General features: G+C 42.0%; 1 protein-coding gene across 1 annotated transcript in view; it reads left to right on the plus strand.

The window, feature by feature from the left end:
• The first annotated feature begins 11,766 nt into the window (after window positions 1-11,766).
• PDE8B (phosphodiesterase 8B) overlaps window positions 11,767-22,350 on the plus strand; it is a 68,777-nt gene continuing 58,193 nt past the window's right edge. The window contains exon 1 of the mRNA XM_059491871.1: window positions 11,767-12,078. Coding sequence (XP_059347854.1) covers window positions 11,767-12,078 — 312 coding nt within the window. The remainder of the gene's footprint in view (window positions 12,079-22,350) is intronic.

Raw genomic sequence — 22,350 nt, forward strand, 5'->3', positions numbered from 1 at the left:
GAAGCAATGGGATGAATTTGGAAGTTTGAAGGGAAACTGAGGAAAGGTACTCTCTGCTAAAGCATATTTTAATAAACATTAGTGGGTACTGTCATAAGTCTAAGGCAGCACAATTTTTTTTACTGGGGTTTGTTTCTTTCTTTCGCTGAAGTTAAGGCATTTGTTAGTATCTGAAATAACCCACTACGGAAAAAGAATCCCTCTCATACAATGCACTGAGAAACCCATTATGTCATTTTAAAGTCAGATTTTAAAATGGATTTGACTTGGTTTATTGATACAAGCCTGTAAACATTGCACACAGAGATTTGCAGCTCCAAATAAAGAATATTTTACCTTCCTGACTTGCGGTTTAAAATGGTTTGGGTCAGCAACAAGTTGCAAGGAGTTGTGTATTGTTGCAAATGGTCTTGTTTCCCTAGGTTTTTCTAGGAGTGTTTTCCAGAAGTAGGTTGGACTGCCCTCTGATCTGCGATCTCATGTGTTTATTCTGCTACTGGAAATAAGCTGGGGAAGAATGGCACTGTTCATACCTTTTGTCCTTGAAGTTATCACTCATCTGAGTAGTAGCTTTATCTATGAGTTCTGTGAGGAGTGCTTTGCTTCTGGAGATATCACACTCTGTGTGATGTGATTTTCCAGGCTAGGGGGCCTGTGAGAATCAGCCTGTCTCTTAAAGAGGAGCTCATTCAGCTACTGTAAGCTCAAAAGCCATGCAGAGCAATCCAGCACTATGGCAAAGAAGGTGGTAAGATAGGTAGGACCTGGTTGCCATTCCTCCAGCAATCCATCCATACCCATGTGGAGTCTACAGGCTGGATGAACTGCAGACTAGGAGTTCTTGGCTTGGCAGATAGCATGTTGCCACTTTGTGAGTAAAACTACTGGTATGCAGCAAGCAGTTCAGTGACTCTACCCCCCAGGTTTATGAAGTTGGAGGCTGCCTTCAGGAATGAGGCACAAAGGGATAGCTGCACCTCTTTGTTGCTGCCCTTAGAGCATTATGCCTTGAACACACCTCAGCTTTTTATGCTCTCATTTGCCATGTGCAAAGGACTTCTGTGCCTTTTGTACAGATATGTTTTTAACACACCTACTGCCACAGCTGGGAAGAAGGTAGTGAAGACGCTGCTTGGATGCTTCTTGGAGGGCAACTCAAGTCATCTTCATTGCTTGTGGAAATAAACAGATTGCAGCTGTTGTACTAAAGACAGGACTGTGCAGCTCAGAGAGAAACGTGTGGTTCTGCTACCACCAGATCCTTCACAAATTGGTATGCTTTATTATGCTCTTTATGGGGTTTTGTTTGGTTTGAATTTTTTTTTTTTTTTTTTTTTGGAAGTGTTGTTTTTGAAGTGTTTTCAATTCCTGCTCTGGAAATTGTTTTTCTCCAAGCCTGACATAACTACAACTAATATGTAGATACCCTGAGAGTACTGTATGCAAAGGATATGCAATTTTAATGTTACATGAAATAGAATGGTTTGGTTGCTTTTTTCCCTGCCAACTGCTGGACCTAAGGAGCCTTCACTGTATTTCTAAGATTGAATCACTTTAGACATTCCTAGAGTAGCTCATTCCTCTGTGTGCTACACTAATTCATCTAAATGTAGAATAGAAAGCAAAAATGCCAAAAAGAGAGTCAGACTTTCTAAACTGTATTTATTTGTAGAAAGCCATGACTTGCACATCTCTAAACACTATTTTTTGGTGCAATAGCTCTGCGTTAGACATTTTAACATGCAACAGAAATTATTCATTCTGCTGTGTCTGTCTCATTAGCTGTTTAGAACCAATTGCGTTTGTGCATGTTCATTGCATTATTGCAAAGAGGTGAAAAAATTACCTTATTTCTGTACGAGCTGGGTAGTGTTTTAAGCAATAACACTGAAGAGTTCTCAAATGCACCTGTTAAAATATTTGTATTCTAGCAGGTGCAGAAGCATTCATTTGTAACCATAGAATTAACACACGTTTTGCACATATATTGTTTTTTGCCCCAGAACTGATGAGTTTTTAAAAAGTCAGTGACTCACGTGAAGTTTGTATTCATCATAGTTACCCTGGCATGAGCCCTGTGCCTGTCCATCCATGCATGGGTGTCACACGAGTACATAGTCTGTGATGTAATAATCATCTTTGACAAAGGATTGCTTACAACATGGTCTTGCTGTGGAGTGCTCTAAAATAGTGAATTCATGTTTGTGTGTTTGAAGCGTTACCCTGAGATATTACAGGCACAGAGTGATTCATGCCGCTTCCTTCTTTTGTGCCCTAGCCAAGTAACAGCATTTTGCCAAGTATTTGTAGCTCTTGAAAGCCATGTTCATGTCTTTCCAGGATGGAAGATATTCTCAGTAAGCACACAGCCTGCCAAAAAGAGAAGAAGAATTTCCCTACAATGGCTAAGATGAATACTCCTAATACTGTTTTATAGCAAAATTTATGTCAGTGAATACTCAACAGCAAATTCCCAAAGCTATTACTTACTGTTCATTTGTGGGGGACAGTAAAAAGTACAGAAAACTTTGCCTGAGCTAGAGAAGATTTTTTATTTTACACTACTTTTAATATGAGTTTTTTCTGCAATTCCTTTTTTTTTTTTTTTTTAAGAATACAGTGCAATGAGGAATTACTGAGTTCCTTTAAACTGTTTCCCAATTAGAGAATGTCTCCTTCATCTGATTCTATTAGTAGTATGGCTTACTACAGAACCAGGACTGGATCATATGATCCACCAGTGATGCTTAATGATAGAACAAAACAATGTCCTCATGCTGACCAAAGGACCTGTCCTTATGTTTCCTAAATATACTTGAAAGTAAGAAAAGCTCATCTGAAATATGTAGTGAAATGTATGTTCCCTATTCTAGACAAAAATATCTTAGAATACTTTATTTTGCTGGTCTGGCTCCTTGGATTGGGCATTTCACTATTTGTAGTTCTTCTTCAGTGTTGTGTAATGTTCTCTTCTGATTTGCACTAAATCTAGAGATAAGTAATATCCCTCATGAGTATTTGCCTTGTGTGATGTTTCTGGCTTTCTAGGTCGTAGTTTACAAATTTTGCTGTGCTATTTCTATACTATTTTTATATTTAATTTTTTTTTTAATTCATAAGAATATAAAATAGTTCCATCTGACCACATGTGTAACAAAAAATGGATTGTCTTATCAACCAATGAACCACTCCAAGGCAAGAAAAGAAGCTACTGTGTATATTAACTGATGCAATTTATAACATCAGCTGATACGTACTTTAAATAGTATGGAATTGACTGCATACAGAGATTACATTGTGAAAGGTTAACAATGGCAAATTGAATAATTGATACATTCTGAAGCCTATAGATAAGAGGATTAGTGAAGTAGGCTGTAGCCTTTCAGTCTTGTTAACAGACTCCTGTCAAAGTCAAATGCTATCAGGACTGTCTGAAGTCTGCTGGAAACTCTTTGAACTGACACCACTCACTCTCAAGTGACCAGCACTTCTGTTTCATTCCCCAAGTCCAGGATGAAGAAGATGGACTGGGACTGCCCAAGAACCAGCCACCTAAAAAGCGGCATAAAGCGCACAGCTTTGTCACCTTCATATTTCATATAAAATGGCAGTGAATTGTCCAGGAATGTAAATCTATAACTATTGTTGCTATTTATTAAAATAAGTAGTAGTAGTAGTAGTAGTAGTGGTAGTGGTGGTAGTAGTATTACTATTACTGAATGACGTTTGCTCTCGGAAAAAATGGTTCCTTCTTAGCCACAAGCAATACTTTTCTGAGCATGCCTCACATGATAAATCTCTGTCAGGCAGTGTCCTGTTCATCCAGCTGTGCTCTACCAGACAGTATTGTTAGATATCTGTTTACTTCAGCTCCTAACATCAACCCTTAATGATTTTTTTTCCGTTTGTTCTTGTGATGGTCTGAAAACCTGTGGAGAGATTAAATTCTAGCTGGTGTAAAAGGACTGCATTAAAAGAATAATGAAGGAGAAATGCAAGGAAAGGACTGTGAGGAAACTGCAAAAAGTCTTTGTTGCTGTATCCAAAACTTCATGCTGGGGGCCCTTGGAGCCCCCTGTGTCTAGATGAGCACTCTGCCCTTATTGTGATGCCATGGCTGGGTAAGATACTTCTGGGTTTTTATTGCAAAGACAGCATGGCTGCACAGAATGGCAAGAGTAATTAATTCATCCCTAATTTGTCCACCTGGGGAAGCAGGGTACCAGGGCAGACTGTGATGCTTTCTTCCCTGACAGTTACTGGAAATAACTGAGCTAAGTTGATTCTGAAATTTCCAGTTGGCTGACTGATACCTGGTGCTTGTGCAGAGGTTCTGAAGAAAGAAGGTTATGCCTTCTCTGAGACTACATCAGGGCTGCTGTACCAAGTATCCAAGAATATGGCTGTGTGCAGCTGAGGCTGTAGCTAACCCCCCACCCAGCTCGTCCATGCAGGACAAAGACCTTGAGAGAGTTTCAAGGTCTCTCTGTCACATGAGCTCGCAGACAACAGTTCTTGCAGATGTATGGCCACAAAAAGGGGGATGTTCTAACCTGCTTTTGAGGAAATTCCAATATGTGCACTGTCTAGCATTTCTGGGGAGCTCAAAGATTGTATTTGATGACTGTGTGTCTTTTTCACTAGAAATAGGGCAGATCTTCACAGTCCCTAGCCTCAATCTGACATAACCTGCTGATCAATGCTGGTTTTGCGTCTCCTGTCTAGAACTAATTTTCTGTACAGGTTTAGTGTGTTGGGTTCATTTTGTGAAGTAGTTGAGGGTTTTGGTTAGACAGTTGCTGTGACTTGACCACTACTTGTCCCAAAGCTCCCAGTCATCCTTAATGTTGCTCTGCTATTGTGATATGCACATGCTCTCCACTGCCTTGTATGCAAGCCTTTGATTTTTTTGGGGTAGGGATTGTTTTTTATGGTGTTGTCTGAGTATCTTATAGAGTTCCCTCATTGAGGCCTTGAGTACCTTTACAAAGCATTGACTATATTAATGAACTCTGTTCAAATGGAAAAGCAGACATTAGCATTTTTAAGGCATGGAGGGAAGAGTAATAAAGTGAAAGAGTCAAACCCAAAGATGTCATTCCCAAGATGATGCTCTCCACCTACCTCATACATGCTGTATTCTAGGATATCTCAAAGATGAATATAGGCTGTTTGAAATATGTTTTCAGTCCCACCTCTGGCAGTTTAGATTTGCTCCAGATCGTGGCTATTCTACTCCTTCTCAACTCCAGGCAATTTGTGTCCCTTCTCCTTGAGTGTGAGGCTGGGTTTTACTGGAGGATCCTGAAGAGCACCAGCAGTGAGCTATCAGTTCTGCACGTGGATTTACCACTCTCTCTCAAAGAGAGCTGAGTAACTCTTACCCATGCAAATCATGCTAGCCTCAGAGCATTTGGCTGGCCGTACTTTCCCCGGACGCTTTACCCCATTAGTAAATGTTCCCGATCAGGGCAAACAATGATCCAGCGCAGGGACAAGAGAGGAGGCCCGTGGGGCGGGTAACTCGGGGAAGTTTCTGCGCTCATTCCTCACCGGAGGCTCGGAGGCGAATCTCGTCTTCCTGGAGCGCTTCCAGCAGAGCGGGGCCAGGCGCGGGGCGGCGGCGGGAGCTCCGAGGGCGGCCGGCCCCGAGGAAAGCGGCAGCGGCCGCCGTGCCAGCCCTGCTCACCTGGGCAGCGGCGCCCGCTCTCCGGCGCCGCTCCCTTCCGCTCCTTGGAGGATGAACGGGCCGGGGAAGAAGGTAAGGGAAAGCCGGGAGGGTCGGGGGCTGGCGGGACGACCCCACGGGCTGCCCCCTGCTCCAGGGTGCTCGAAGCCGGGGCACCACGCCGTCGAGTGCTGATACTCCCCGGGCGTTCTCCCGCTCCGGTCGGCGGGGCTTGAGGAGATGTGTCCGACCGCCTCGGCTGCCTCGGCGTCTGCCCGGCCCCGCTGAGCACGGCTCGGCTTTGCCGGGAGTTGTGCTCTATAGTGCCCGGAGCCCCAAAGCCAAGGAGTCAACCTTTCCGGTGGTGCCGTGACCACCCGAGAGGGATTTTCTGTGCAGATATTCCCGGAGAGTAATAAATCAAGGGAGAAGAGTTCTTTTGTTGAAGTAATAATAACGAGCAAAGAAAAAAGCTGCTTTAGAGGAAACGACCACCAAGCGCTGCTTGGGGGAACTGTTCAGTGCTGTCAGGAGAGCTGCAGCTGCATTTCTTAGCTTTTGAGTGTTGTGAAGTATTTGATTTCAGCCAGCCCACAGGTACCCAAACCAAAGGGTCTGCTCGTGAGCAGGAGCCTAAGCCTTTTAAATGTGGTGTGATCCATCTTGTTCTAGAAAATTTGCCCATAACTACAAGTATGTGGCCACTGTCCTGCCAGAAGTTCGGCTCCTCGGGTAAATGCTGACACCCGCTGCTCCTGCTAGTGGCTGAAGACTGTTGTTGCTAAGCATTTCTATATGTTACTCTTCCTCTTCAAAACGTTGTAGTAAAGGTTTCCTGCGTCTCTCGAAATAAAGCTGATAGTAAGGACACTACCATTTTGGCCCATTCCAGGGAAAATGACTGCACGTGTTCATCCCCAGGAGGGAATCTGCATCCCTGGGGCACCTCATCGCCTCTCAGCAATGAGGACTTCATCTTCTCCTTCCTGTAGGGAGGAAGAAACAACTGCGGACAGAGAAGGGCAGGCACCAATTAACTTCCTTGCTCACACACAAAGCGATGGAGAAGATAGAGAGTAAGAGAAGGCCACCTGCCCTTCTGTTGCACTCTCAGAACAATTTGTGCCTGGCACCTCATACAGTGGCAAGAGGTGCTAGTGGAAGGGAAACCAGACTGAGTTTTCTCTTCAGCTTTGCTCCCTTGAAGCAGGTTTCTTTTCCCAGTTGCAAAATGTCCATAATGTCAAGTATTTTATTAACTTCTGGGCAAAACTGAGATAAATGGCATTGTCAAAGCCCATCAAAATCTGGCTGTTAAAGGGAGATCAAAGTTAAGTTCTATGGGGAGATTAGCAAGCAATTCCAGGAATCTCATTCTATTGAACAGTACCTACTGGAGGGTATATTTTTTTGTAGGATTTTGCAACTGGGAGACAATTATTTGCAGCAGTCACAGAGACAGTGTAACAAAATCAAGGTAAATTAAAACACAGTTTTGCTGCCGTGAGTGATTTTTCAAAGTTATGAAATTAAAGGAATTTGGGGCAGGATTTTTTTTTTTAAAAGGATTCTTTTGTTTATTGGTTGAGTTTGAGAGAGGTCATTACTGTTAGTAATGTTCCTCTTCATCTTTGTTGAGTGAGTCATTTAATTTGTGGACTGAAAAGTACACTTTGCTCTTTCTCAAGCAAAAGTAACCTTCACCTGTTGTATTTAGTATATTTTTGACTTCCAAGTGGCATGATTTCTTGTATTGTTGATGAGTAAAATCATGAAGTTAGTGTTTGATAATATGTTATACATTATCAAAGTACCATAAAGATGGGGGTATTTTAACAAAACAGTGGTGTACCAAGAAAAGTTCTATTCTAGCTGTAATGACTATTTTTCTCATATCTAGTTTAAGTTTAAAACGGTGCATGGAATCTGGATAATTTAAATAGTTTTTAGGTATTGACTTTGCTGTAATCTGAGTGTACAAGATGTTATTTTTAACTGTAGTTAAGAAATTTGTTGGACCAATATGAAAAGACTGAGAAACTGTTGAGCCTAAGAGCCCAGTAATTTTTTTTTTTTTTTGTACGGGCTTATTTATATATTCTTAAACTGGTTTTACAGTAAATGACCCATGAATAGAGGTAACTGTCTTCAGCAGTGGGTTGTCGAGTACCAGATTTTAAAGTCCCTGTAAAATAGGACCTCTGAAGTAGTATATTCTTACTGCAATGAACTGGGATTTATAGATGATACTTCCAATAATACCAACATAAACTTTGCAATCTACTCAGAGCATAAAGCCTTAATATTGAGGTCAGAGTGAAGCCTATGACTGGCTTTGGAAGGGATATAAAGTTTTGAGGAGTATATTTTCCTCATTCTGGAGGGATTTGCAGGCGTAAACACCACAGAGAATGCATATCCACTGCTTTCTACTGGAAAAAAACAAAAGTACTAGATACTTCAGGGAAACCTCTGGTTTCCAAAAGCACTCATATGCTTCAATTCATCATGCTGAAATTAGTCATGTGTAAAAAACTGGTTTCCTGTGAGCATAAAATTTGTTAGGATATATATTGTTGCCGTTAAAGCCAGCAAAAGTTCTTTAGTAGTGGAAAAACTGATACATGTGAATATTTTTCAGTGCCTGGATGCACTGACTTCATTCTGGGGCCATACTAAATATGCATTTCTGCAGGCAGATTCTGCTTCAATATAGCTGTTTCTTCTGGACGTCCTTGGTTGGTGCACGCTGCTCACAGTAAAGCCTTCTGCTTAAGTGCTCATCAGTCCGGGCATACTGCAGCAAGAAGACTTCAGGAGCATGACTGGAGTGTGCTGTAAGAGGTGTGCTACAAGTGCGCTATAAGTGTGCACCCTCTAAATATTCCCTCTTTCTCCTTGTTCAGTAAATCCATGGTTGTCTTCTCACAGGCAAGATGCAGAAAGAGCACTGATGGTAGGAAAAGGAGTCTTAACTTTCCTTCAGTTCGTACTTCCGTGACAGACATACTTCCCCTCTGCAGCCACTCAGCTCTGCTGCAGCTTCTGCTCACACTGATCATCACTTACTTGTTCTACATACTTGTGTCTCTAAGCTCCTTCTGAGCACTGTGCTTCTGAGGAGAGGATGAGAGTTGAGACTCTTGAGCCTGGAGAAAAGCAGACTCAGGGCATATCTCATCAATGTAAAACTGAAGAAGGGTGCAAGGTGGATAGACTCTTTCAGTGGTGCACAGTGACAGGTCCAGAGGCAATGGGCATGAAAGAAGCTGTAAAATGGGAGATTCTCTCTGAACATCATCAGGGAACTGATGATGTAAGGGTGACTGAGCACTGGAATGAATAGGTAGTCCGGAGCTGTCATCTTCATACTTGGAGATACTAAAAAGTACATCCAGATACACCCATCCCAAGCAACTAGCCACACACCCTTCTTGGGCGTGTGGGGGATTTGACCAGATGACCCTTTCAAACTCAACCATCCTTTGGTTCTAGGACTTTTTGATTCTGCTGTCAGGTAAAGCATTGTTACTCTTCACAGTTTCCTGTTGCTTTTCAGCAGTCCATATAGCTCCCCATCCTGCAGCAGCCTTCACTCCTCTCAAGCATTCTGGCACGTTGCACAGACAGGCTTATCCTCTTTAGTTGTGCTCTTTCACCATAACCCTAAAGTAAACAGCGTGGGGGTTGCTGCTTGAGGGCTGCATTCGCAATGCTTGTCCAGAATTGTCACTTCTATTCTTGCAGCTTATTTTCTGGCATCAACTCAAATGTATACCTAAGCAAGGGAAATCTGTGTGAGAATGGGCAGACTCCTGCAATGCTCCCTGAAACCAATAGCAAAGTTGTCACTGAATTCAATGGGAGCAAAGCAGAAACTGAAATACTGGGATGTTAAGGAAACCTGACCAACTGACTAACAAAATAACTTATCTGATAATTTATATCAATTCAGAAGAAGGGACTGTGAATAGCTAGCAACACAGTTTAGGGTATGACATAATATTTTCACCAAGCTCAGTCTGCAAAGTCAAAATATGGTTATGTTCCCATCCTTTATTAAAAATCTAAATGCCATTGATACCTGGGTAAAGTCTCACGAAAAACATCTCAAACTAGATAGTCAACAAATCTTAGAAGTCTTTTGGGTAACATCGCTTACCCAAAAACAATAGGTTTTGGATGTACCCTATAAGTGTATGTGTTCTGAGTGGCATTCCTGAGCTCCTGGCTCTCTTCCAAATCTCAGTTGTACTGTAGGGCAGTCAGCTCAAATCCCCGGCTTAAGTTTCCCAAACATTAATAGAAAGGAAGAGAGACTTGAAAGTATTGCGATTAATGCATAAAACTGGCTGCTCCTGTTATTAAGTGAGGTTTTAGGACACATTCATCTGCAACTAAGTGCATTATGCTCTGGGAGGCAGTGAGGTCTCATGCAGAACTGCAGTCTAAGCAGCAAAAAAGGCTGCATGGTTGAGTGATGAAGCACAGTCTCCTTCATTTACTTATACTGAGCCTATCTTCAAGGTTGTCCTCAAAGATAGCCACCAGCAGAGCATTGTGGCAGGGGGCAAACATGCAAATATGTAGCATGTGCAGGATGTAAACTACAACTTGGCTTGTGAACAGTGACAACTGGTGGGGAAGACAGTTACCTAAAAAATTGTGGTTACCAGGGCCAACATGGACTCACTGTGGTAACTGGAAAACTGAAAATACTTTGTCAAACAAATTGATGACCTCAGTCCGGTTTCTTGATGGACTAGTGCCTGTCTATGTTGCCATAATTGCAATGATCCATGCACTGCATCAAGACAGGCAGAGGCTAAGGCTCAAAGTCTCTCTAAACTGAGGCATTTTAGCTGTGAAATCATCACTTAAAAGTAAACTGAAATCTTAGTGCTTCAAAAGCATTAAGAACCAAAAATAACATATTCAGACCATTTTGTTGTACAACATCCCAATTCTTGCACCAGCCATGCTTCATGTTTCTAGTATTTTTACATTATTCACTAAAACTAAGTGGAGAAAGAGTGGTCAAACATCAGGTAATATTCCAAGAGGAAGAAAAGGTATATACACAAGTGTTCCTTGATGGCTGGTTTTCAGATAAATGCTTTATTAGGCAGGAAGCATACTGCTTGGATGACATTACCAATTCTTGAAGAATTTATTTTGTGCCATTTAAAACAGAGGGATTTAAACTAAAATCTTGCAAAGACTTAAAACCTCCATGTTTAGCTTTACACCTCCTACATAGTTTCACTGTGGTCAGTGAAACTATTCACTGTGGAAAACTAAGAAGGTGTGTAAATCTCTGTAGCATTAAACATTTTTCTTGATTATCTCACCAGGGACTGGAAATAGGGATTGGCAGCTATCAGACACCAAGGGTAAAATGGCAACTTGTGTCACTGAATATTGGCTTAATTGAAAAGCAGCATTAAGAATTGTGAAACAATTCTAATCTTTTTTCCCTAACTTGCAGTGGATGCTATGTGGCTCTAAACTGCTCCCTTGAGTACCCCCAAACAACTGAGATTTGCTCACCCAAGAGTAGGGTGCATTTTCACTGTCAAAATAAGTATTTGTAACTTTTTTTTTAAAGTATTTAGCACAACTGGAGTGCTGGGGAGTATGTGTGTATGTGTATGTGAGTAATGTCCCTACGGGAGGCTTGAAAACAGACTCTCTGCCTAGGTCATGAGGGGCCTGCACCAGCGATAATCATTCTTCTCACCCTTCTTCTCATTCTTCTCCTCACCCTTCACATCCTTCTTCTCATCCTCCTCCGCTTCCCCCCACCCCAGGTGAAAACAGCTCGGTGGTCGCCGGCGCTCCGTAAGAGGCTGCCGAAGAGGGGAAGGGGCTTAGCAGGTCTGGGGACCCCGGAGGCAGCGCGGGGAGCGGGCGGGGTGGCGGGGAGGCGCCGCAGGGGCGGGAGTGGCCGGGGCAGCGCCAGCGGCGGGGGGAGGCGCCGGTGCTGGAGGCGCGGGGTGCGCGGCGCAGGGGCGGCGGCCCCGCAGCCCGGGCGGGCGGCAGGTGGGAGCGGAGCGGAGCGGCGGTGCAGCGGGGCGGGGTGGCTGCGAAGGGAAGGGATGGGCTGCGCACCCAGCATTCACGTCTCGCATAGCGGTGTGATATACTGCCGGGACTCGGAGGAGTCCAACTCCCCCCACCAGACTACCACGATCTCGCAGGGCACCACCACCCTGCACGGCCTCTTCGTTAAGACAGACGCGGCCGACTCCATCCCCTCCGTCCTCGCCTACCAGAGCCGGCAGCCGCCGCCCTCCGCCGGCCCCCGCCGCAAGGAGCGCAGGGAGTCCGGCGGCGCCTCCGCCCGGTCCAGGACGCCCCACTGCTGCAGCGTCGAGGCGGAGACCCAGACCAGCAGCTCCAGCGCCAAGGTAAGGTCGCCGCTCCGGAGTGATCTCCGGCGGTCCCGGTGCGGGTCCCCGCCGGCCGCGGCAGAGGGAGGACGGTGCGCGGAGCCAGCGCCTCCCCCGCCGGAGGATGCTCGGCGGGCGGGATGCAGCTGGCAGGAGCGGTGCCCTGGTGCCCACTGACTCACCGCAGCTGCGGCGGCCGGGCCGGGCCGGGCTGGCACTGCTGCGGGGGGGCCGCCTCGCCTGGAGCTCGCCGGGGGGAGCAGCAGCCGCCGGGCCCCTCGGGCTCTCTCCGCCTTTCTCCGCCTCGAAGCACAGCCTTGGTGCGGCTCCGGGGCGCCCTGCGCTAGGATCGGCCACGCACACCCAGCAAGCGGGGAAAGGCTTGTTTTGAGCTTTGTGGCTGATGGCAGAGAGTACTTGGTGCTAGCTCTATTTACCTCATCCCTTTTTCTTCCCGCCGTATCTCTTAAAATGAACTGTTGCTTCTAGGCGTGGGTGTTCGGCTGAGAACCGAACCACTATGATCTGCACACGTACGCTGATGCACCTTGCTGCTGTAGAGCTGTGGAGATGCTCCTGGAGGAGCGGGCGGGGGCTGTGTGTGTAGGGTACCTGGAAGACTTGGTCCCCCTCTCAGTGGCTAAGGCAGGCACTGCTGCAACCTGCCTGTCAACGTCTTCGCTTAAGTTTAGCACTTGCAAGGAGATCATTGCGCTGGATTTTTTTTTCCATGAGGTTTGTTTGGTTTGTTGGGTTGTTTTTTGTTGTTTTTAATATCAGAGTAACTTCCCTGAAAGCCTTTTAGAAATTAAAATTTGTTTTGTTGCCTCCTTCCAAAGTTTATAAATTAAAAAAAAAAACCAAAAACACACACACAAAAAAAACAACCCCAAAACAAAACCAAAAAAAAAAAAAACCATAAAACAAAACCACTATCATGATCTTAGCTGCATCTTAGGTTACTTTTCTTTTGTACTAAGAAAGCAGGATATCATGTCACAAAGCAATCCTAGTATTTGGTTAGAATATCAGTAAGAAATTCCAAAGTTATAAAATGTTCCTTAATTATTTAAAAATTCAGAAGCAGTAGGAAAACTTAAGGAAAACATAAGTGGGAGAAATCACAGAAAAAAACCCAAAACCCCCATGGCCCGTTGTCAGTTTGTTAGTTCAAATGCTGGGAAAATTGTAGAATTGTCTGCAGTCACATTTACTGTTTTACTCATTCAGATCAGGAGCCTGCATCATCAACAACTGGGACAAAATTCAAGCATTACTGGAGTAAAACAATTCTTTTATTTCTTGGATTTATAGATTTTTTTTTTACTAGTCAGAGTGCAATACTTAAGACAAAATATGATTTTTTTAAATATGATTTCTTTTTTCTCCTGTTAAGAGGAGAGCAAAATCAAAACACTTTTACAATTAAGATGAGAATTGAAAAGAAAATAGGAAGAATTGGGAAAAAAAGTTCTTTAGAGTCATAACTTGGTTCTCAATAATTGTTCACTATATATTATTACATTATGTGCTGTTACAAACAAATATATTTCCCAACTTTCTAGTTATTTAAACTGCATGCATTTCAGATGGTTTTGAACTTTCTGATTGGTATTGTAATGTTATGGGTTCAACAAGGCCCAGTGCTGGGTCCTGCCCTTGGGTCACAACAACCCCAGGCAGCTCCGCAGGCTGGGGCAGAGTGGCTGGAAAGGCCCTGGGGGTGCTGGTGGCAGCAGCTGAACATGAGCCAGGCTGTGCCCAGGTGGCCAAGAAGGCCAATGGCATCCTGGCCTGGATCAGCAATGCTGTGGCCAGCAGGAGCAGGGCAGGGATTGACCTCCTGTACACAGAAAAGGTGAAGCCACACCTCAAATCCTGTGTCCAGTTCTGGGCTCTTCACTACAAGGCATTGAGGTGCTGGAGTGAGTCCAGAGAAGGGAAACAGAGCTGTGGAAAGGTCTGGAGCACAAGTTCTGTGAAGAACAGCTGAGGGAGCTGGGGGTGAGAGAGAAGCCTGAAGAAAAGAAAGCTCAGGGGGGACCTTCCCACTCTCTGCAACTGAAAGGAGTGTGCAGCCAGGTGGGGGTTGGTTTCTTCTTCCAGGCAACAAGAGACAGAATGAGAGGAAACAGCCTCAAACTGCTCCAGGGAAGGTTCAGGTGGTACATCAAGGACAATTTCTTCACACAAAGGATTGTGAAGCATTGGGAGTGACTGGCAGGAAAGTGATAAAGTCATCATCCCTGGAATTGTTCAAGAAATGACTGCATGTGGCACTCTGTGCTGTGGTGATACAGTGGTGATTGGTCAAAGATTGGATTTGAATTTGGATGTCTTTTCACAGAATCACAGAATTAACTAGGTTGGAAAAGACTTTTGAGATCATCAAGCCCAACCTATGACTTAACATCACCTTGTCAACTAGCTCATGGCACTAAGTGCCATATTCAGTCTTTTCCAATCTAAATGATTCTGTGGTTCAGAATTGTGATTATTTTTGATAGCTTCACTTCTTTTTACAAATTATGAGTTTGTTAGGTGTCTGGGGTTTTTGAAGTTATGTAACAATTATTTCAATTTTTTAGTAGAAATATTTTCATTCTTAAAAGAATTAGGATCTGTAAATTTTTTTTTTTTAGTTGAGTTAGAGCTGTCATTCTTACTGCCAGTCTCCTGGCCTGATTTTGTACATCATACTGAAGTATTGACTACAACAGGATTGGGTTATTACAGAACTATCATAAAGGCAAAATAGTATACTGTACTTGACCGATTATAAGAAGTGGAAAAGTGTGGAAACATGTTTCTGCAGTAGTACATGATAACAATATTTTTTTCCATAAAAGCTCAAAAGTGAAGAATAATATAATTTATTTTGTCATGGAAAGAGTGTTGGTACCGCTTGGTTTTTGCTGCTGTAGTGCTTGGTTGCATGTATTAGCAATATTGGATATTCCATACTATATGGCATCACATTTGGGGAAAGAAGGAGGAAGGCACGGGGGACACTTGGAGTGACGGTGTTTGTCCTCCCAAGTAACCAGTGCACATGATGGGCGCTGCTCTCCTGGGGATGGCTTTACTCCTGTCTACCCTTGGGAAGTGGTGACTTAATTTCTTGTTTTGCTTTGCTCATGTGTGCACCTTTTACTTTACCTATTAAAGTGTCAAATTCATGAGTTATTTCAGTTTCACTCCTCAGATTCCTTCCCCATCCTCTGGGTGATTGAGTGAATGAACAGCTGCCTGGGGCTTAGTTGCCCTCTGGGGTTAAACCACCACAAAATCTCATCTAAGTGAATTAGAGGACAAAAGCAATATACTGGCTGTTAGCACTATTATATAGTAAAATATATATATATCTCTGTTCTGTAACTGCTCAAAACACTCAAACCATGTGTCTTGGTTTCAAAAGACACCATATTGCTTGGTGTGTCTTCATTTTGTGTTCTAAACTGCACTTTAGTTGTTTTTACAATCAAGTATTGCACTTTACATTTGATCCTGCTTTTATACAATGTTTTAAAACTCTTCCACACTATAGTATGAAACGAGCCTTAAAATAAATCAACCTGTAGTAATTTCAACCCTATTCAATTCAAATAAAAAATAAAAGCCAACCAAAGAAAAAATGATCCAATATCACTTAAAATATATGGCTTATCTAAACCTTACTTTCAAAGTATTTGATCTGTATTCATTTGGTGTGAGGTCAGTGTTACAAAGGATAATTTTTTGTTTTTTTCTTTTCTTCTTCTTTCCTTAATGAAAAGTTATGAATTGTTCAGAGCATTGAGATGTGTTGGTCCCATCCCACTGGTACTGTTTGTGAGTAACCAGTCAGCAGTTTTGGTGGGTAGGTGTGTTTCTTTTGATCTTGAAAGCCTTGTAAACAATTATGTACAGGTTGCCTGACAAAGATCTCAGGTGGACTTGTTACAGGTTGATTTGGGATAGGACCCACAGTTTCTGGTGCTCAGCCATACACTCTGTTCTTGAACTACTTGGGCAGAAGCACTCAATTGAAAAAACCCAGCCATTCCTTCCCCTTGTACCCTCCTTAACAAAGCAAAACAGTATCATGAAGAGAAAGAGTATTAATATCTCAAATGTTCCATCAGCTTTCTATAAAGATACAAGGCATTTAGCATCCATCACAGAAGCATAACAATGAGCTGAGAAGATGCTGACTCTATAATGGCTGCTTGACCCATTGCTCAGTTACTGCTGGTTCTGAAGTGCAGCTGTTCTGAAGTACCAGCTGTTTAGCAAGAAGTAAACAGTCTTTTAGACACTTCCTTGGAGATTTGAAAATGTAAATCCCTTATATATGTTTACATCTTTTAATTATGGCCAAGTCTTAAGCAGAAGTTGTGAAAAGTTCTGATTTTCTTGACATCTTGAGACTTCAGCATTAACAAAACTTTACAGCAACAAACAAGTTTCAAAGCTCATGTTGCTAACATATTAGCTAGATGGAAAAAACCCTGCAAAAAACTTGCAGACTTCCATTGATTACTTTATAATATTTTTCTTCTTAAAATTACAAGAACAGCAGGTGTAATGATTTGGTTCTTCTTATGCTGTCTTCTTTGTAGAAAAGAAAAACTTGTTTATGAGCCTATCTTGATCAGTCACAATAGCAGTAGAATTTCACCATTTTCAGGCTTTTCTGTAGCAAGAAAAGCTCAGAAATAAGCAAAAATACAGTGGGACAGTATCTCTTACTAGTGCTGGCTGTGTTAAGTTCCAAGGTGGAAGTGTTGGGACATATCCTCTTCAAAATGTCAAGGACCTAGGTTTTTTTGGATTGCCTTGATTTGAAATACAGTTGTCTTTCAAGCAGTACCATGTATAAGAAAAGTCAGGGTACTTCTTGCACTACTGGTTTTGTTTGAGGTGTACTATGGTTTAACTGGTTAATAGTAAGTTCTGTGGCATGTGGAACACACCAGATGTAGTGTAAACCTAGAAAATAAACCTCCCAGCTCTGTAACTTAGTGTGATGAAGGTTCATTTCACAACTCAGTAGGACACCTGAGACATAAGGCACTTCTTGAACATAGCTGAGGACTGCAGAATTGGCATAAAAAAATTGAGCAGGCCAAAAACTGTTGAAATATATTACAGTGCAGGATTGTTATTTTAGGCTAGCTGTTCTCTGAGACGTGCTGGCCTGAATAGCTCTTACCCTAAAGAAAATTACTAGTATAGAGGTGTTATTCTGTGACTAAGCCCAGGTATCTTAAATTAATACAGTAAATTAATACAGTTGCTGCTCTGTATATGACCTTTCCATTCCTTCTTCAAATGATGCAGGTGAACTTTGGCAAGCACTGTTGTTGTGCTCTTAAGCAATGCTAGACAGAAGAACTGTTACAAAACAGATAAAACCATTTCTTCAGAAAATATTAAACCACCTGGCAAAAAGAAGCCTGATTAATGACTTCACATTGAGTCACACAACATTCTGGACTTCCACAATTGCTCTGGATGATATGCATTTATATCACTTAATATAAAATGAGCACATGTGCATGTGCACACACATGTATAAGAAAAGAGAATTGCTGAAGGCTTGTAAGAGAACAATGAGCCTCAATAGTTTCATCATTAGAATTCAACAGGTCCAGGACCCCTCTAAGTCCTTCAGTAAAAATTTGTTTTAAGACTTTGTCTTTCAGTGCCCAAAATACCAAGTGATGTTAAACTGACCATTAGCAGCATCTGTTTTCCCCTTTTACTGTTTGATATGCACAGAATGAGACTGAGGTTTTATCTTCAGAGGAGCTTGGTGTGAATCTTTCAACATTTTCTCTATTGTCCATGTAACTTTTCTAAAAGTGCCTTTAGTGAACACTGGATGTACCTGTATGGCTGCTAGAAAATAACATGTGAAATGTTTTATGATGCAGCAGCATTTACCTTTTTTTGGTGAGTCTTGTCAAACCCAGGATTATAGCTTAAGAAATCAACAATCACATTTACTCATGTAAAGACCAAAGTACAGAGCATAGTGAAGAGCAGCCTGTGTGTTTGAAGTGGTTGAGGGCATGAGCTTACAGCTAACTGCCACCTGATGATCTCTTGTGCAGTACTGTCTCCCTCTGGCACAGATCAGTAGGTGCATTTCTAGCCCAGAAAGTCACCAGCAGTCACCTTGCTGCAGGGCAGCAACACAACACATGGCTGTGGTCTTGCTTGTTTGAGGGCATCTTCTCTGGGACAATCTCACAGACCATAATGTAGAATGAGCTCATTGTCAGGAGCTTCCATAGCTCCCCCAAAACACCAGTGCTTTTGGCTTATGAAGCTTGAGTCACCTTTCCCTCTATGTGAGGAAGAAGTTCTGTGCAAAGATACAATGTTAATTCTGATTTAAGGTGATGTTCTGTACAGCTTTTTGGTGGCAGTGTCTACTCCAGGTAACTTTCTTCACTTGAGAGGACCATTAGTCCATTTGCCAGTGAACTTTATTTTTCCCTTTCAATTCAGCCATTTGTTTTAACCACAGCGCTATCCTTCAGCATCCAATTATTCATAAATGTCTTTCTCACCCTTGTTGTCAGCTGTAAAAGAACAAAATGCATTAGAGACATGCTGTTCCTTTATATTACCTCTGACTCTTTGAATAGCAAGGTACTCTGGAGAATAGTTTTAAAAAATCCTTGTATATCTCTACCCTGTAAATCTCTGACTTGGCTATCCAATGCCAAATATTTCATATCTTGGATGTAGAAAGGGTAGAGTGCAGATTTATGCTGAGAAACCCTGCATCTAAATGGTGCTACTTCAGAAACTGTCTCAATATTAAACTCTTAATAACATGAGTTATTCACTTTGAAAATGCATGTCTAATTTTGATGTAGATTTACAATTAATTGACCTTTTATCCTGGATTCAGATTGCATCTGAGGAGGCAGCTTTTGGTCCAAAAGGATGGGAAAACTGGACCAATGCAGTTGGTTTCATAGCATGGAAAAATGGAGCAGGAATTGCAGAGATCTGGGCCACCTGGATTCCAGTACATAGAATTCACAGACAATACAGCCAGGTGTGAATGTGTGTATAGATATTATTAAACGACATTTAAATAAGAATTCCAAAGGAACAATGGATAGTTGAGAGACTCTGCATCAGTAGGGTCAGTAACATCCACTGATGAAATGGACAGAAGGGAGTTTTAAAGCAATATAGGTAGTAAAAATCAAGCTATTCAACATCTGTTTGTAAGCCTAGGAGAAACTGTTCACAGTCAGTTTTCATATAGAGCTGCAGCCTGTCAGATTTAATTACAATTCATTTGTTTTTATTTGGAAGAGCGAGGTCTGATTCCTGTCTTGTTATATGCATGTTTTCATCAAATAGTGATATAGTTACAGGTGGTATACCTTTCAGTGCTGTAAAAAAAAAAATCAGTGTAATTGAATGTGGAATTAACATGAGGTCTCTGGTGTTAGCTAATTCCAGCACTCAATTTTCCCTTTTCTCTTAGGTTAGCCATTTTGCTACAAAAACAGCAAGAGAGGCTTTCCTCCTCCTCTGCTGCAGATTTAGAAGGTTGTCTGATGGCACTGTGGACTTGAATGTTGTCAATGATCATTGTTCCCCTGCAGTTATCATGTCCATTATAAAATGCAATTTATCAAACCATTTTGCTAGCCCAAAAACCAAGAAACCTCTTTTAGAAAAGGAGAGAGAAAATTAGGTTTAGCTTTTTGTGTGTATTCTTTTCCAAAGTTAATAAAATTTCTTCTGAGACCCCAGAATAGGTGTTAATGTGATGACTCAGGTGTTTCTGGATAGACACCCAAGCTCAAGTCTCTGTTTTGCAAGTGTGTAAAAAGGTCCTCCGACATGAGTACTCTTCTCACTGGACTGTTGGCTGTTGTGGCTTTTTCTTTCTCTCGCTTTTAAGATTGCTTCCCTGAAATCCATGCATTCCAAAGAGTCCTGCCTGATGAATCATTACTTCCTCCTTGTCATATAGACAAATCTTTCTTAAACAGCTGTCTAATTATATTGTGAAAAATCACAAGATTTCAGAAAGGTTGGTTATATTACATTCCAGAATAAATCCATTCACATGTGTTAAATGTTTAGGTCTGTGTTAATGTTCTAAGCAGTGTTGTGGCTCATGGAAGAAGTCAGTAACTGCTGTGTCAAACACCTTTGCCATGGCCTTGTTTCGGGCTGTTGCATTTTACCCCAAATTGTAGTGTGTAGACTAGGATAGCAAGACAAAAAAGTTAAGATTTCTTGCATTCTCATGGTTGTGGTGTACTGATCTGCAGCTGCTGGACAGCTCTCCTTCCCCTTGGAGCTCTGGATGGCAGCCACAGGGTGCTGGTGGAAACCTGGGAAATCTTTGGCTACTTTTGTCAAAAAGGTCAGCTGGAGTACTATGATGGTGTGGTGGGTGGTTAGAGAAGAGATGGATGAAGTGAAGATCTGAGATGGACTAAGCAGGTGAGATATCATTGTTCAAGTAGTAAAAAAATGATCAATCTAGCCAAGTTGGGGTGGTTGTGGATGGGTCCTGTGTTATGGGCTGGAGGAGTTCAGGGCAGAGACATACCAAAGGGAATGGGGCTTAAGGGACATGTAGGTAGAGAGGTGTTTTGGAGGGAAATAAAAGTCTTTTCTTGGTGGCACTGGATTCTTTGACACTTTGAGTCTTGAGGAGATGTGATGTCTGAATCTAGAGATTTCTGTCCAAATCTTAGAGCTGCACAACAAAAATGTATCTTTACCACTCAATGTTGCTGCAACAGAAATTGCCTAGATGATGTTCTGTGTACAAAACTTTATCCACTACTGCTTAAAGCCACTTGTTAGTCTGTGCTTGTCTCTGTTTTATTAATGAGCCCATCACAGTATCAGAGGACTCCTGCATCTTATAGTCAAACATTAGAAAGCAAGGAAGAAGTACCTAATATTAGTCTAGACAAACTGAAGATCACTAACCGCCTGCTTTCTGAGAGAAGTTTTGACAAAAAGAGTCAAAGATATTCTCCCCAAAACCAAAATTACAACAACAAAATAACACCAAAGCAGAACAAGTTAACACTAAGAATCATAATTGTTCCAAAACGGTGATACTACTGATGTAACTGGTTTTAGTATAACTTCTGTGATAACTTTGTTAAATGTCATCAGGGACTTGTGTATTGCCATCCCAATTAGGACAGAATTCACAAAATGTGTTAGCTCTGTGAGTCTGGTGCATGGGAATCATGTAAACTTCATGGGGTTTTGTTTTTGTTTTCTTTCAAATGTAACTGTATAAATAGTATAATTTTGTTTGGAGCAACGGTTTCTTTGATACATTCTGGGATTTTTTTTTGGTTCTGTGTGACAGAGCTTTTACTACTCTAGTCCTTTAGGTGAGATTGGACTGAGCAACGGAACTGGGGTTTTTTTTCTCACACCATTACTGGGTTAAAAACTATGTGTTTGATAGATTTATTTAAGGCTCACACTCAAGACAAGAGTTGTGTAAGTCTTAAAGACAATATATTTTAAATGTCATGATTTTAAGTTATATTCTGTGCATCCTGGTGGTAGAGATGTCAGACTTTTTCTTTCAGGTTTATGAAAGTGAAATATAAAATTATTGAGACCAGAAAAACTAATGGGACTGATGAGTATTACAGTCAACCAGAATGGGTGTCTGGTTGCAGATACACATTAACAAGAACAGCTCATGCACATACAGATCTCTCTTGGCCCTCTGCCATTTTAGTGGCTTAGGGACTATCTATACAGTTCAAAGAGTTCAGTAATAAACTGTCTTCAAAGAAGGGAATCTTTTTTCATGGGTTCCACTGCATTTATACAAGAGGCTATTTTTAGGTGAAGCATTTTTTGCCCCTTTGGAGCTATAAGTTATCTATGAGCTCACCTTAGATTTGAAAAATCTGCTGTGCTGGAAGTAAGTCCTTTAAGGCCTCCTTTCATGTTCACTTTATTGTTATTTTTCAGTTGCAAATATCCACAGACCTGTAGACAGTTTTATACTGAAAAAGGTGCTGTATTTCTGTAGCTCACATGTGAATTCTTGTCAGAGAATAGTGTTTTCCTGCATGGCCGATGCACATGATTGCCCATCAAAGGATGACCTTTAATCATCTGAATGTATCATTTCCTACCACTGAAGAAAGAGAAGCATTTTATTTCAAAATATAATGAATGAGCTTAAAATACAGTGTTTACTGTACAAAACAATGTTTAATGATGCAACATTAAAACTTGGTGCCATTTTGCACTTCCAGCCCCAGTGTAGAA

The sequence above is a fragment of the Ammospiza nelsoni genome, chromosome Z, assembly GCF_027579445.1.
Source record: "Ammospiza nelsoni isolate bAmmNel1 chromosome Z, bAmmNel1.pri, whole genome shotgun sequence".
Lineage (NCBI taxonomy): Eukaryota > Metazoa > Chordata > Aves > Passeriformes > Passerellidae > Ammospiza > Ammospiza nelsoni.